Raw genomic sequence first — 14,952 nt, forward strand, 5'->3', positions numbered from 1 at the left:
CCGGACCAGGGCTCGAACCCGTGTCCCCTGCATTGGCAGACGGATTCTTAACCACTGAGCCACCAGGGAAGCCCCCCCTATTTATTTTTATTTTTTTTATTTTTTAAATTTGTTTTTGGCTGCGTTGGGTCTTCGTTGCTGTGCGTGGGCTTTCTCTAGCTGTGGCAAACGGGCTACTCTTTGTGTGGTGCGCAGGCTTTTCACTGCGGTGGCTTCTCTTGTTGCAGAGCACAGGCTCTAGGGGCGCAGGCTTCAGTAGTTGTGGCTCACAGGCTCTAGAGTGCAGGCTCAGTAGGTGTAGCGCACGGGCTTCCTTGCTCCGCGGCATGTGGGATCTTCCCGGACCAGGGCTTGAACCCGTGTCCCCTGCATTGGCAGGTGGATTCTTAACCACTGTACCACCAGGGAAGTCCCCCCGTATTTATTTTTCATTAACTTTCTTTTTTGAATGAAAGATTCTTTAAATCCCGTAGTGCTTTATAATTTTCAAAAGTTTTACACACACGATTTCATATAATCCCATAATAACCCTTTTTTAAATCCCCTACGCCTATATTGCCCCTCTCCCCTTCCCTCTTCCCACTGGTAACCACTAGTTTGTTCTCTGTATCAGGGGTCCACAACCCCTGGGCCGCGGACTGGCCTTTTTGGAACCGGGCTGCACAGCAGGAGGTGAGTGGCAGGCAAGCAAGCGAAGCTTCATCTGCTGCTCCGCATCGCTCCCCATCGCTCGCGTTACCACCCCCAATGTCCTTGGAAAAGTTGTCTTTCACAATTGACTAGTTTGTTGTACTTCTTTAGATTCCACATATTAGTGATACCATACAGAATTTGTCTTTCTGTCTGACTTAATTCACTTAGCTTAATACCCTCCAAGTCCATCCATGGTGCTGCAAATGGCAAAACCTCGTTCTTTTTCATGGCTGAGTAGTATTCCACCGTGTATATATACACCACATCTTCTTTATCCATTCCTCTGTTGATGGACACTCTGGTTGCTTCCATATCTTGGCTATTGTAAATAACGCTATGAACATTGGGGTGCATGTACCTTTTCTAATTGGAGTTTTTGTTTTTTGGGGATATATACCCAGGAGTGGAATTGCTGGGTCATGTGGTAGTTCTATTTTTAGTTTTTTGAGACATAAAGATTCCTTATCCTTTTAGAAATACATACTGAAATATTTACAGATGAAATGAAAAGCTGGGATTTTCTTCAAAGTAATACAGTGCCATGGGGGGTGGGGGGGAGGGACGAATCACAATTGGCCGTGAATGGGTAATTCTTGAGTTGGTGTGATGGGTACGTGAGACCTCATTATCCTAATTTCTCAACTTTTGTATACATTATAAGGTGTGCACAATGAAAAGTTCAGCTAAATGTATCCGATGAATGAAGCCAAATTAAAAAGTCCTCTGGGGCTTCCCTGGTGGTGCAGTGGTTAAGAATCTGCCTGCCAATGCAGGGGACACGGGTTCGAGCCCTGGTCCAGGAAGATCCCACATGTCACAGAGCAACTAAACCCGTGAGCCACAACTACTGAGCCTGTGTGCCTAGAGCCCGTGAGCCACAACTACTGAGCCCGTGTGCCACACTCCCGCACGCCTAGAGCCCGTGCTCCGCAACAAGAGAAGCCACCGCAGTGAGAAGCCCACGTACCACAACGAAGAGTAGCCCATGCGTAGCAACGAAGACTCAATGCAACCAAAAATAAATAAATAAAACAAATACATTTTTTTAAAAGCCCCCTGAATTAAAAAAAAAAAAAAGAAATTGACCTCAACACACCCTCCAGCGACAGCCCCAAGTTCTCTGTTCTCCTTGACAGCAAAATTCCTTAAAAGACTTGTTTAGCTCCAATATTTTCCAGCCCCTTCTCTCTGGCTCCACTCCAATCTGGTTTTTGGCCCCCAAAGCACCGAAAGTGTTCTTATTTATCTAAGGCCACTTGTGATTTCCGAGGTCCAAACGCCATAGCCAGTTCTCAGCCTGACCACTAAGTCATAGACATGCTGAAGTCTCCTACATTTTTATTTCCAACCCTGACCCCAGACTTACCCATCCCCTGGGATGTCTGGGGCACTTGGACATCAAACGTCCAAAACCGGCTCCTGATCGTGGCCCCCAATCCTGCTCCTCCTGAACTTTCCCAGGAACGTCTTATCTTTCCTTCCATCTTTCTAGCTGCTTTGGGCCAATGCCTTGGAGTTTTGGGAGATGACTTTCTCTCTCAAATTTCACATTGCAGCTGACAGCCATGCCTGTAGTTTTGTTTTGTTTTGTTTTGTTTTTGGCGGTACACAGGCCTCTCACTGCTGTGGCCTCTCCCGTTGCGGAGCACAGGCTCCGGACGCGCAGGCTCAGCGGCCATGGCTCACGGGCCCAGCCGCTCCGCGGCACGTGGGATCCTCCCGGACCAGGGCACGAACCCGTGTCCCCTGCATCGGCAGGCGAACTCTCAACCACTGCGCCATCAGGGAAGCCCCTTGCCTTTAGTTTTTATTTATTTGAAAAATTTATTATTATTATTATTTTTGACTGCGTTGGGTCTTCGTTGCAGTGCGTGGGCTTCGCATTGCGGTGGCTTCTCTTGTTACAGAGCACAGGCTCTAGGCACGTGGGCTCAGTAGTTGTGGCGCACGGACTTAGTTGCTCCTCGGCATGTGGGATCTTCCCAGACCAGGGATGGAACCTGTGTCCCCTGCATTGGCATAAGGATTCTAAACCGCTGCGCCACAGGGCAAGTCCCAGCCCTGCCTTTAAAAGCTGGCTAGAATCTGACCTCTCTCACCACGTGTCCGGAGCCGTCAGCCTTCCTCTGGGTGATTACAAGTTTCCTCACTGGTCTCCTGGTTTCTGTGCTTGCCGCTCTCCACCCACCACTCTGTGGTTCCTTTTTGTTCTTCTTCTTGAAACCCTCTATGGGGCATCTCCCTCCTTGCTCAGACCTACCAGGCCTTTTACGACCTGTATTCCTCCCCTTCCTGCTCTCATCTTCTCCTCTCTCCCCCTCACTCTCTCCAGCCACCCCAGCCTCCTCGTGCTTCCGCCCATGTGCCAGCCACAGTCCTGCCACAGGGCCTTTGCACTTGCCATGCCGTCTGCCTAGACTGCTGTCTCCCAAGATAGCAAGCTTGCTCCCCCCACCCTCTGCAAAGACCTCCTTCAGGTCTTTGCTCAAATGTCACCCTCTCAGCAAGGCCTTTGCAGGCCACCCTATTTGAAACTGTCACACACACACACACACACACACACACGTTGCATACCTCTTGCCCTGACTTTTTAAAAAACTGTCACACACACACACACACACACACACACACACACACACACACGTTGCATACCTCTTGCCCTGACTTTTTAAAAAACTGCCACACACACACACACACGTTGCATACCTCTTGCCCTGACTTTTTAAAAAACTGTCTACTCCCACAAGAATGTAAGTTTCTTCCAGACAGGGATTTCTGTGTTTTCTTCCCAGTAAGTTGCGGCCTCTGGAGCAGTGCCTGGAATGTAGGCTCAGTAGCTTTGCTGAAGTTAGGAAGCTGAAGGTCAGGGTGTAGGCACACGTGTGCCGTGGTGGAGGATGGAGGGAAGCCACCACAGCCGGGAGCAAAGTCTACAAAGATTTAATTTAAAATCACAGTGTCTCAGCTGGGATACCCACCCGGAGGGGCACCCCCAAATCCAGAGTTCCTCAAGGGTCCCCTCTAGGCTCAGTGTCGAGGGCTGGGCAGGCCTGGCGCCTCCACTTTCCTCCGGAGGGCGAGGGTGAGGGGCAGCTCTCAGGCATTCGCTGGGGCAGGTTCTGCCACTGCTGCCGCCGCCGCCACCGGCTCCTTCTGCACCAGCTCAGGCTCGTCCTCACCGTCCTGGGGAGGGTGGACCAGAACCTTGTCCAAGATGCCAAACTCCTGGGCCTCCATGGGGCTCATGTAGCGGTCCCTCTCCATGGCTGACTCTGCGGGGGAAGCAGAAGTGGGATGAGGGTGGTTAAGAGTGGAGACCTGGGGCCACGTTTGGGTCCCCGATCCACCCAAGTCCTCCTTGTGTGATCTTGGCCTCCCTGTCTCTGCGCCTCAGTTTCCTCATCGGTAAAACACCTGTTTCAGTTTTGTGTGTGTGTGTGTGTGTGTGTGTATGTGTGTGTGTGTGAACTTATTGATGTGTAAGTGCACATCCAGGAAAAGGTGTGGATCATGGAAGTGGACAGTGTGGTGATTTTCAGACTGAACCCACCCACGTGGCTGGCACCTAGATCAGAGCCCCCCGAAACCCCGTCGGGGCCATGTCTAGTCACTAACTGTCCCCACCCACTACCCTAACAGTGGCCTAATGGCATGGATCCGTTATGCCAGTTTTTGCCCCTTAAACACATAACCACAGGGACTTCCCTGGTGGTCCAGTGGTTAAGACTCTGCGCTTCTACTGCAGGGGGTGCAGGTTCAATCCCTGGTTGGGGAACTAAGATCCCCGCATGCTGCGTGGCACAGCCAAAAAAATTAATTAATTAATTTAAAAAGTAAATAAAGAAACACATAACCACTGAGCATTTACTCCTTCTTCCACTCAGCACTGTGTTTCTGAGATTCATCCAGGCTGTGGACCGGTCCTCATGGCGGTACAGCATCCCACCTCGTGACTAAGCACCACCACTGACCACTCATTCCCCTGCTGTCAGGCGTTTTGGTATTTTCCCGTTTGGGACCATAGGAATGGGGCTGCATTCCTGACTACATCTTTGGACAGAAGCACTCAATTCCCTCGGTTATACGCCGAGCAGAACCACCACGCATCTTTCTGCGTGTTCAGCCTCAGTGCCTGACAGCTTTCGGAAGTGGCTGTATGGTTTTCACTGCCGCCTGCAGTGGATAAACGTTCCAGTGGCTCCACGCTCCCCTCAGCACTTGGGGGTGTCAGTATTTTCTATTTGAGCCGTTCCAGTGGATTGAAATGGTATCTCATCGTGGCCTTGATTTGCCTTTCCTGATGATGTCATTATTAAACATCATCACTAGAAGTGATGAGCCTCCTGACTTCTGTTTCTTGACCATTTGGAATATTCTTTGTGGGAGACCCTGTTCAAAACCTTTGGACCTATTTCTTTTTTTTTGTTTTGGCCGCACCGCATGGCTTGCGGAATCTTAGTTTCCCCGACCAGGGATTGAAGCCGAGCCCTCGGCCATGAAAGCACGGAGTCCCAACCACTGGAAAGCCCGGGAATCCCCCTGGACCTAGTTCAATGAAGTTTTGGGGAGGCTCCTGTAAATGAGTCTTTTTAAAGTGCTCAGAACAGGGGTTCTCAACAGGGGTGGGTTCTGATCCCCAGGGGATGCTGGGCGATGTCTGGAGACGGTTTTGGCCGTCACAACTGGAGGTGCTGCTGGCATCTAGTGGGCAGTGCCCGGGGATGTGCCACACCTCCTACAGTGCCCAGGAAGGCCTCCATCACAGAATGATCCAGCCCTGGTGTCAGCAGCACAGAGGTCCAGAGGCCTGACCCGTACATATGTGTTGGTTACAACAGAAGGGAGCAGCTGGGGGCCTGCGTGGGGCAGGAGGGTGCTCACCGATCACGTGCAGGCTCTGTTTGGTGTGCTTGGCGTAGATGCTATAGAGCTGCTTCTTGAGTTTAATGATTTCCTCCGCCTGGATGGCGATGTCTGTGGCTTGGCCCTGGGGGGTCGTCCCAAGAGGGAGAAGGTTGGGATCAGCATGTGCCACTCACGGGGAGACTGGAGAGGGGACTCGGGAGCCTGCCCTGGGCGTCGGCTGCCAGTTTTTCAAGCAGGTGGGACAGGGCTTTGTGAGTCCCTCCACAGCCTGCTTCAACCTCACCGCCTCCAGGAAGGCTTCCGGTATTAACTCTATGTTCTTATTTTCTGCAGCTGGGGCCTCCCTGACCAGGAGGAACAGCTCCTCCCAGGGCAGCTAATTCCTAAAGATTTTCAACCGCTGTCCAGAGTACACTTTTCACGTGCAAAGCAGCCAATCCAAGCCCACATCCCCAACACCTCCTCTCTTCTCACACCCTGGGTCACCATCCCCCTGCCCCATCGCCCCAGGGTACCAGACAACTAGGGACAGTCCCTACAGCCCAGAGCCCACTGCAACTACTCAGGCTAGCCAGTCTTAAGCCTCGCTCGTTCCTGCCCGCACAAACCACAATGAAGGCTCTTGCCTGCACTCTCCTCCCGACCAACCCTGGTGCCTCTCTCTCTGCGTGGCCCCCGTGGCCTGGCACACTCCCTCCTCTTGGGATCTGTGAGTAACAAACTGTCTTTTCAATGGCAGCCCTCTCCTGACCTCTTGGCCTCACTATACCTGCACATTAATAAAACCTACTTCTTTTGTTGTTGTTGGCCAAGCCATGTGCCTTGCAGCATCTTAGTTCCCCGACCAGGGATTGAACCCGCGCCCTCGGCAGTGAAAGCGTGGAGTCCTAACCACTGGACCGCCAGGGAAGTCCCCAAAACCTACATTTTAAAACATTCACACCCCCACGTGACTTCCGTCTGTCCGGCTGGTCCTTCTGTCTAGACCCCCACTCCCATCCCCAAAGCAGCTCACGGGGCCCGGCACTCACCCGGGCGCCCCCGGAGGGCTGATGGATCATGATGCGGGAGTTGGGGAGCGAGTGGCGCATGCCCGGGGTGCCAGCGGCCAGAAGCAGGGAGCCCATGCTGGCCGCCTGGCCCACGCACCACGTGCAGATGGGGTTCAGGATGTACTGCATCGTGTCGTAGATGGCCAGGCCCGAGGTCACCACGCCACCTGTGGGTGGAGGGGGGCAAGTGAGGGGCTGTGCCCTCCTTTCCCTAGGGCAGCCTCTGGCCCTGGGGAGGGCTGGTGAAGCCCTTTAAAGCCGGGGTCCCAAACACAAGTACTGCCAGGGATAGGAAGGTGACAGAAGCAGGTGACACAGGCCAGGTGGGAGCAAAAAATGAGGACTTGCTCCAGAGTGAGCTGACAGTTGCCACACGTGCATGTGGGCCCAGGGCGGGGGCCAGATCTGCCAAATTTTCAAGAGAAACTAGAAATTGGGAGCGTAGTGGCTAAGAGTGAAGGCTCTGGAGCCAGCCTGCCTGGGTTTGACCCCCCTTGCTGGGCAGTTTCTCATGTGCGACCTGGGGCAAGTTACTCAGACCTTTGGAGCTACAGTGCCTCCTTGTAGATTGCAAATAACTAAATAGTATCGATCACGTCAGGTTGTGTGAAGATAAAATGAGTTGAATGCCTATAAAGTGCTTAGAAAAGTGCCTGGCACAGTGAACGATCAATCAGGATCGGCTATTCAGGGAACTCCCTGGCGGTCCGGTGGTTAGGATTCAGCACTTTCACTGCCATGGGCCTGGGTTTGATCCCTGGTCAGGGAACTAAGATCCCGCAAGTTGCAGGGCACGGCCAAACAAAACAAAACAAAAAGTTTGGCTATTCTCCCTTTTCTTGTGGGGGCAGGATGGAATCTACCAATTTAAAAATCTCGACAACCAAGTCAGGTCGGTAAAAACGTTATTTGTGGACTTCCCTGGTGGCGCAGTGGTTAAGAACCTGCCTGCCAATACAGGGGACACGGGTTCGAGCCCTGGTCTGGGAAGATCCCACATGCCACGAAGCAACTAAGCCCATGGGCCACAACTATGGAGCCTGCGCTCTAGGGCCCGCGAGCCACAACCACTGAGCCTGCGTGCCACAACTAGTGAAGCCCACGCGCCTAGAGCCCGTGCTCCACAACAGAGAGGAGCTACCGTAATGAGAAGCCCGCGCACCGCAACGAAGAGTAGCCCCCGCTCGCCGCAGCTAGAGAACGTCCGCGCGCAACAACGAAGACCGAACGCAGCCAAAAATAAATAAATAAATTTATTAAAAACAAAACAAAACAAACAAAACACGTTACCTGTGAGATCAAACAGGCAGGTTCAGGTGCCTGTTTAAAAGCAAGGGAAGAGGCAGCTTTTGGAGGTTTCAAGGCATTTTGGGGGGATTCTGAAGGAAGCTCTGCACCCTTTCTTGCTCCAGAGAGAGGACATCCCTGATTGGGGTCTCAGTCCCCCGGAGGACCCTGGCACCGGGGGAAGTTCCTGCTCACCGGGGCTGTTGATATACATGTGGATGGGCTTCTTGTTGCTCTCCGATTGCAGGAACAGCAGCTGCGCGATGACCAGACTGGCGACACTGTCGTCGATCTGCAAGTGGGGCGGGGAGGGGTGTCCCCAGATAGGGGTGAAGGCATAAGGGAGGCAGTTATGGGTCGGCTGAGGATGAGTCAGGGCACCAGAATGGGGGTCAGAGCCCAAGGAAGATGGATCAGGAAGACTTCAGAACCCAGGAGGTGATGTGGTGCGGGGTGGGGCTGGGGGATCCAGACCCAGGTGGTTTGGCTTACAGGAAGGGTGGGGTCAGTACACACTGGGCCCAGGAAGGGAAGGGGTAAGGAGGCTGGGGAGAGTGACTGGAGCCCAGGATTGGGGAGGAGGGTCATTGGTGAGGGAGCGAGTCAGAGATTAGGAAGGGAGATGCAGAGGATTTAAGGAAGGTGTAGAAAGGGTACTAAGGGCCTGGAAGGAGGATCAGAGGGTTTATGTGCCCTGGAAGGGGGGTGGGTGTGGGTGTCAGGTTGGGACAAGAGCGGAGCCTAGGGAGGAACGTCAAGGGGGGTAAGTCCGGATATCAAGGACGTGTGAGGGGGAGGGGAGCAGGGGGTCTGGGCAGGCGCAGGGGAGGATCCGCGCACGGGGCACTCACCGGGCCCATGACGCACACGATGCGCTCCCGCAGCAGCCGAGAGTAGATGTCATAGGCGCGCTCGCCGCGACCCTGGAGGAGAAAGATGGGGGTGAGGGTCAGGGACCCTCCGTGCCCCAGCCCTCTCACCCCCGGGCCGTGTCCGCGCCTGGCCACTGTACCGTCTGCTCCACCACGATGGGAACGAGCGGGAGCGCCCGGGCCGCCGTCGCGTGTAGGCTCCGCTGCAGGGCCAGGCTGTTCTCGGGTGTCCGCTGCGGGGGAAAGCGGGCGGCGAGGTGAGACCCCAGCGCGGGGCACAGACCTGCTGCAACCCGGACCCCCCCCACCAATATTTGGGGCCACATCGCAGCGCACGTTCCTCTGTAAGATGCCGGAACTACAACTGTCGGCGTGCTCTGCGCCCACGGCGCTTGCTCAGGAGGCCGCCCACTTCCGGGAAGCGTGGGGGCACGTTTAGGGGTGGGGCGAGGGCGGGGCGGAACCTGAAAGGGTGTGGCCAGAGACGGGACGCTGGAGCGGAGTCGGGAACTACTTTAAAGCCGCAGTTTGTGTCTCTTTCCCAAAGAATCGTCATAGTTTTCTGCTCTTCCTTGCTTATTTCAAAAATCAATTCCGGGGCTTCCCTGGTGGCGCAGTGGTTAAGAATCCGCCTGACAGTGCAGGGCACACGGGTTCGAGCCCTGGTTCGAGAAGATCCCGCATGCCGCGGAGCAACTAATCCAGTGCGCCACACCTACTGAGCCAGCGCTCTAGAGCCCGTGAGCCACAACTACTGAGACCGTGCACCACAATAAGAGAAGCCACTGCAGTGAGAAGCCCGTGCACCGCAACGAAGGATAGCCCCTGCTCGCCGCAACTAGAGAAAGCCTGCCTCTGCAACAAAGACCCAATGCAAACATCAACAACAAAAATATCAACTCTGTGCTCTCACTGGGCCTGGGCCTCAGCAATGATCTTCTAGCCTGGTGGGACCGACTCCTCCTGAGACCTTCCCATCAGTCTCTGGTTACGCGTGGGACAGAGGGAGGGACCCCAGGATGCGGAAGCCCAAGGGAGGGAGTTGCGAAATTGGCCTGGAAGGTCGGTCTGGGAAGGCTTCCTAGGAGGAGCAGGCATTGGAGCTGGGCTTTGAAGGATGTATAGGAGTTTGTTAGGTAGGGAAAGGCATTCCTGGCAAGAGAGAAGACAATGGACAAAGGTGTGGGGGAGAAAGAAGGCTCCTGGTTACGGTTGGGACCTCTCTTTGCCTCCACATCTTCTCAAGGTGGATTCTTTTTCATCTTTCAGTTCAAATGTCACCTCAGAGTTGTCCCTTATTTTGTCCCCAGAGCCTAGAACCTTGCCTGGCACACAGTAGGTGCTCATAAACTACACTTTGAACCCAGAGATGAAGCAGTGATAAAGGAGGAAGGTTAAGAGCTGAGGGCTTTGAATTCAACTATACTTCAATAAAAAATAAATTAAAAAAATTAAAAGTTACTGACACTGCTCCACACCCCCGCCCTCACTGCTGTGGTTTCACCTGCTCTATCTAGGCACAGTTCAACTATTACACATTTCGTATCCGCCACCACCGTCCTCGTAACTACCCTCAATAAGGCCTTCGTAAGTGTCGCAACTCCACCCCTGCCCCGGCCTTGCTGTCGTTTCATTCAGCAGCCTGAGTGATCCTCGCCACACAGCTTGCAGGAGCTCAGTTCCCTGCCCAGGGATTGAACCCAGGCCCTCAGCAGTGAAAGCGCGGAGTCCTAACCACTAGAGCACCAGAGAACTCCCCAGAAGCTAATTAAACCATATCCCTCCCTTACCTAAAACCCTCCCCTTGGTTCCCCATCACCCCTGCTGACCTCTGCCCTCCTTTCCTTCCACCCTCCCTTCCCCGCTTGGCTCCAGGGACCACGCTGGCCAGCTTTCTGCCGTCCAGCCACCTGACCTCTGCTCGTGTCCTCTGCCTGAATCTTGTTCGTTCCCAAAAGTCTCCACTCAAACGCCACCTCCTTGGAGAAGCCTTATGAAATGATACTTATCCGTACTTTGGGCAACGCCTTCTGATATATTCTATTTTATCCTCTGCTATTCCATTTCTTTTAAACTGGGGTTTCTCCGCCTCGGGACTATTGACATTCTGGGTTGCATGGTTCTTTGTTGGAGCGGGGCCGTCCTGGGCACCATAAGATGTGGAGCAGCACCCCTGGCCTCCACCCATTAGATGCCAGTAACACCGTCCCCATCATAACAACCAAAACCTGTCTCCGACATTGCCAAGTCGCTGCCCTCCCCCCCGCCCCCGGGGCAAAATTGCTTCCAGTTGAAAATCACTGATTTAAATTAAAGTGGGTGGGGACTTCCCTGGTGGCACAGTGGATAAGACTCTGCGCTCCCAATGCAGGGGGCCCGGGTTTGATCCCTGGTCAGGGAACTAGGTCCCACATGCATGCCGCAACTAAGAGTTCACATGCCACAACTAAGGAGCCCACCTGCCACAACTAAGACCCGGTACAACCAAATAATTAATTAATTAATTAAAGTAGGTGGTGACCTGAAATGAAAAAAAAGCAACTTTGAACAGTACCTGGCATGTTGTAGGCACCCAAATATTTAATGAGTGCCTGATTTCTCCAAACTTTGTTTGCTCTGAATATTCCCAGTGAATGAATGAATGGGGTGGGGGAGAGGAAGGATCGATTCTGACTCTTGGCTGCAAATCAACCAATCCGGATTTGGTTATCACTCCGTGATCAGAGAGAAACTCCGATCACTGCTACCTTTTCTGGGGTGAACGCAAAACAGGCCTGTTGAATTGATAGGAATTGAAAATTTAAAAAAGAAACAGAAGCCCTGAGGGCTGAAGAGGCTGTGGGTAAATGGATTCTCCCATTCAAAGGCTCACCGAGACATTGCTACAGCTTCTCTGGAAACAAAGTTGACCCCAAATTTCAAATTCTCATAATCTACTTCTAATGACTCATTTTTAGGAAAGGATCAAAGGTAAGAGTTAGCCACAGGGCTGTTTATGGCAGAACAGATCTTCCTTGGCTAATGATGGTGTTACATCTGATAAACCCATTGTAGGTTGAAAACATGGTTAAGTCGAAAGTGCATTATGGGGAACTCCCTGGCGGTCCAGTGGTTAGGACTCGGCGCTTTCACTGCCGGGGCCCGGGTTCGATCCCTGGTCGGGGAACTAAGATCCCACATGCCACACAGCCCACCCCCCTGCCAAATGCATTACAAACATCGTAGCTTAGCCCAGCTTACCTTAAATGTGCTCAGAGCACCTGTATTAGCCTGTAGTTGGGCAAAACCATCTAACACAGACTATTTCATAATAAAGTGTTGAATATCTCAAGTAATTTGTTGAATACAGATGGTCCCTGATTTACAGTAGTTCAACTTACAAGCTTTTGACTTTACAGTGGTACGAAAGTGACATGCATTCAGCATTTCGAAGTTTGAATTTTGTTCTTTTCCCAGGCTAGAGGTAGGTCCGATACTATCTCTCTCTCTCTCTCTCTCTCTTTTTTTTTTGGCCGAGCCCCACACGGCTTGTGGGATCTTAGTTCCCCGACCAGGGATTGAACCTGGGCCACCACAGTGAAAGCGCCGGGAGCTAACCACTGGACCACCAGGGAGTTCTCCCGATACTGTCTCTTGATGCTGAGCAACAGTAGGGAACCACAGCTTCCAGCCAGCCGCATGATCGTGAGGCTAGACAACCACACGCTTACGACCATTCTGTACCCAGACAACCATTCAGTCTCCCTGACAGTCTGGAGGTTGGCATGCAGGGTGGATAGGGGGGTTGTGGACCATGAAGTCTCCAGATACCTCCTCCTTCCAGCTCACACCTCAGCCATCCCTGGGCTGGGCCCCTCCTGTCTTCAAGGTCCAAAGTACAGCTTCAGCTAGCACTGAATTCCCATTCCAAGAAGCTGGATGGAGCAAGGGAGGAAAGAACAGGTAAGGTTGCATGCCAGCCAATCTTGAAAGAAGGCTGCCCCTCACCCCTCCACTTTTTTTGGGTTGCATAGCATTCCATTCTATAGAAGACCCTTAATTAATTAATTTATTTATTTTTAAAAATTAATTTTTATTGGAGTATAGTTGCTTTACAATGTTGTGTTAGTTTCTACTGCACAGTAAAATGAATCAGCTATACATATATATATATATATCCCCTCTTTTTTGGATTTCCTTCGCAGTTAGGTCACCACAGAGCATAAGTAGAGATCCCTGTACTATACAGTATGTTCTCATTAGTTATCTATTTTTTACATAGTATCAACAGTGTATATGTGTCAATTCCAATCTCCCAATTCCTCCCACCCTCCCCCTTCCACCCTTGGTATCCATACATTTGTTCTCTATGTCTCTATTTCTGCTTTGCAAATAAGATCATCTATACCATTTTTCTAGATTCCACATATATGCGTTAATATACGGTATTTGTTTTTCTCTGTCTGCCTTCACTCTGTATGGCAGTCTCTAGGTCCATCCACGTCTCTACAAATGACCCAATTTCGTTCCTTTTTATGGCTGAGTAATATTCCATTGTATATATGTACCACAACTTCTTTATCCACTCCTCTGCTGATGGACATTTAGGTTGCTTCCATGTCCTGGCTATTGTAAATAGTGCTGCTATGAACATTGGGGGGCGTGTGTCTTTTTGAATTATGGTTTTCTCTGGATATATGCCCAGTAGTGGGATTGCTGGGATATATGATAGTTCTATTTTTAGTTTTTTAAGGAACCTCCATACTGTTCTCCATAGTGGCTGTATCCGTTTACATTCCTACCAAGAGTGCATGACGGTTCCCTTTTCTCCACACCCTCTCCAGCATTTATTGTTTGTAGATTTTTTGATGATGGCCATTCTGATCAGTGTGAGATACCTCACTGCAGTTCTGATTGACATTTCTCTAATGATTAGTGATGTTGAGCATCCTTTCATGTGTTTGTTAGCCATCTGTATGAAGAAGACCTTTAATTTATTGAATCAGTCCTTTGTTCGTGGGTATCTTCTTGTGGTGATTTGTTTTTAATCTTACCAATCATCAGATTTGTCTTATTTCTTTGGCCATGTTGTGCGGCTTGTGGGATCTTAGTTCCTCGACCAGGGATCGAACCCGGGCTCCGACAGTGAAAGCTCTGAATCATAACCACTGGACCGCCAGAGAACTCCTAGATTTGTCTTTTTTTTTTATATTTAAAAAAATTCAAGTATAGTTGATTTACAATGTTGTGTTAGTTTCAGGTGTACAGCACAGTGATTCAGTTATACATATTTTCTATGTATATATGTGTGTCTGTGTATATATATATATATATATTCTTTTTCAGATTCTTTTCCCTTATCAGATTTGTCTTTTGAAGAGAGCCCCTGGGCTTGATCTTCTTTATCTCCATCCTATCTGCTCTGTAATCTCATCTAGTCTCCTGGCTCTAAATACCTGCGTACCAGATGCGTCCTGTGTTTCTCTCTCCTGCCCAGATAACTCTCTCCCAGACCTTCCTCCCTGCATCTACCGGGGAGGTCTAATCAGGCCCCTCAAAATGTTTGAGATGGGTTACTAATCTTATTCCTTGCCCCTGTGCACTGTTCCTTCAGCCTTACACTCATACTAAAAAACCCAGAGTCATCCTTGATTTCTCTCCCCAGATCTGCTGGCTAATCCAGTTGGTTCAACGTCCCAAGTTTACCCAGAACCCAGCCCCTTCTCACCAGTCCATGCTGCTTCCCTGATCCAAGCTACCATCATCTCCTACCTGGACAATTGCAGTCACCTCCTCCTCCCATTTTTTTCAGCTTCCATTCCTGTTCCCTTGCAAACTGTTCTCCCCCCAGGGACCAGAGGAATCCTTGTAAAACTTAAATGAGCTCATGTCATTCTAAGAACCCTCCTGTGGCTCAACTTGTAGTCCTAAGAATAGTCTGCAACTCTCTACACAATCATAGATGCCCCCTCCTGCCCCATGACTCCCCTCTTACCTCTGTCCCCCTCGCTCACTCCACTGTGGCCACACTGGCCTCCTTGCTAGTCCTCTAACCAGTCAGGCACACATCAGCCTCAGGGCCTTTGCACTGGCTGTTCCTGCTGGCTGGAATGCCCTTCCCTCAGACATCCCCATGGCACCCCCCTCACCTCCATCGAGTCCATACTCACTGTCCCCTTCTGACACCTGATTTGTGACCACAA

The 14,952-nt window shown here is 51.4% G+C and overlaps 1 protein-coding gene across 1 annotated transcript; it reads right to left on the reverse strand.

Moving 5' to 3' along the window:
* Positions 1-3,617: 3,617 nt before the first annotated feature.
* CLPP (caseinolytic mitochondrial matrix peptidase proteolytic subunit) lies at positions 3,618-9,150 on the reverse strand. The gene is made up of 6 exons (XM_027085326.1): positions 8,911-9,150; positions 8,750-8,821; positions 8,094-8,190; positions 6,591-6,778; positions 5,575-5,680; positions 3,618-3,965 (listed from the first exon to the last, which is right to left on the reverse strand). Exons 1-6 carry the CDS (start codon positions 9,094-9,096, stop codon positions 3,790-3,792), a joined length of 825 nt encoding a protein of 274 aa, XP_026941127.1. The 5' UTR covers positions 9,097-9,150; the 3' UTR covers positions 3,618-3,789.
* Positions 9,151-14,952: the final 5,802 nt, after the last annotated feature.

The sequence above is a fragment of the Aethalodelphis obliquidens genome, unplaced genomic scaffold, assembly GCF_003676395.1.
Source record: "Aethalodelphis obliquidens isolate GAN/ISIS:26980383/991018 unplaced genomic scaffold, ASM367639v1 scaffold53, whole genome shotgun sequence".
Lineage (NCBI taxonomy): Eukaryota > Metazoa > Chordata > Mammalia > Artiodactyla > Delphinidae > Aethalodelphis > Aethalodelphis obliquidens.

Excerpts from the sequence above, each read along its gene's own strand:
- CLPP (XM_027085326.1), bottom strand. The coding sequence starts at position 9,096 with ATGTGGCCCCAAATATTGGTGGGGGGGGTCCGGGTTGCAGCAGGTCTG. Across the intron at positions 8,191-8,749 it reads TCGTGTGCGTCATGGGCCCG|ATCGACGACAGTGTCGCCAG; the intron begins GTGAGTGCCCCG and ends CCCCACTTGCAG. Across the intron at positions 3,966-5,574 it reads ACAGAGCCTGCACGTGATCG|AGTCAGCCATGGAGAGGGAC; the intron begins GTGAGCACCCTC and ends CTTCCCCCGCAG.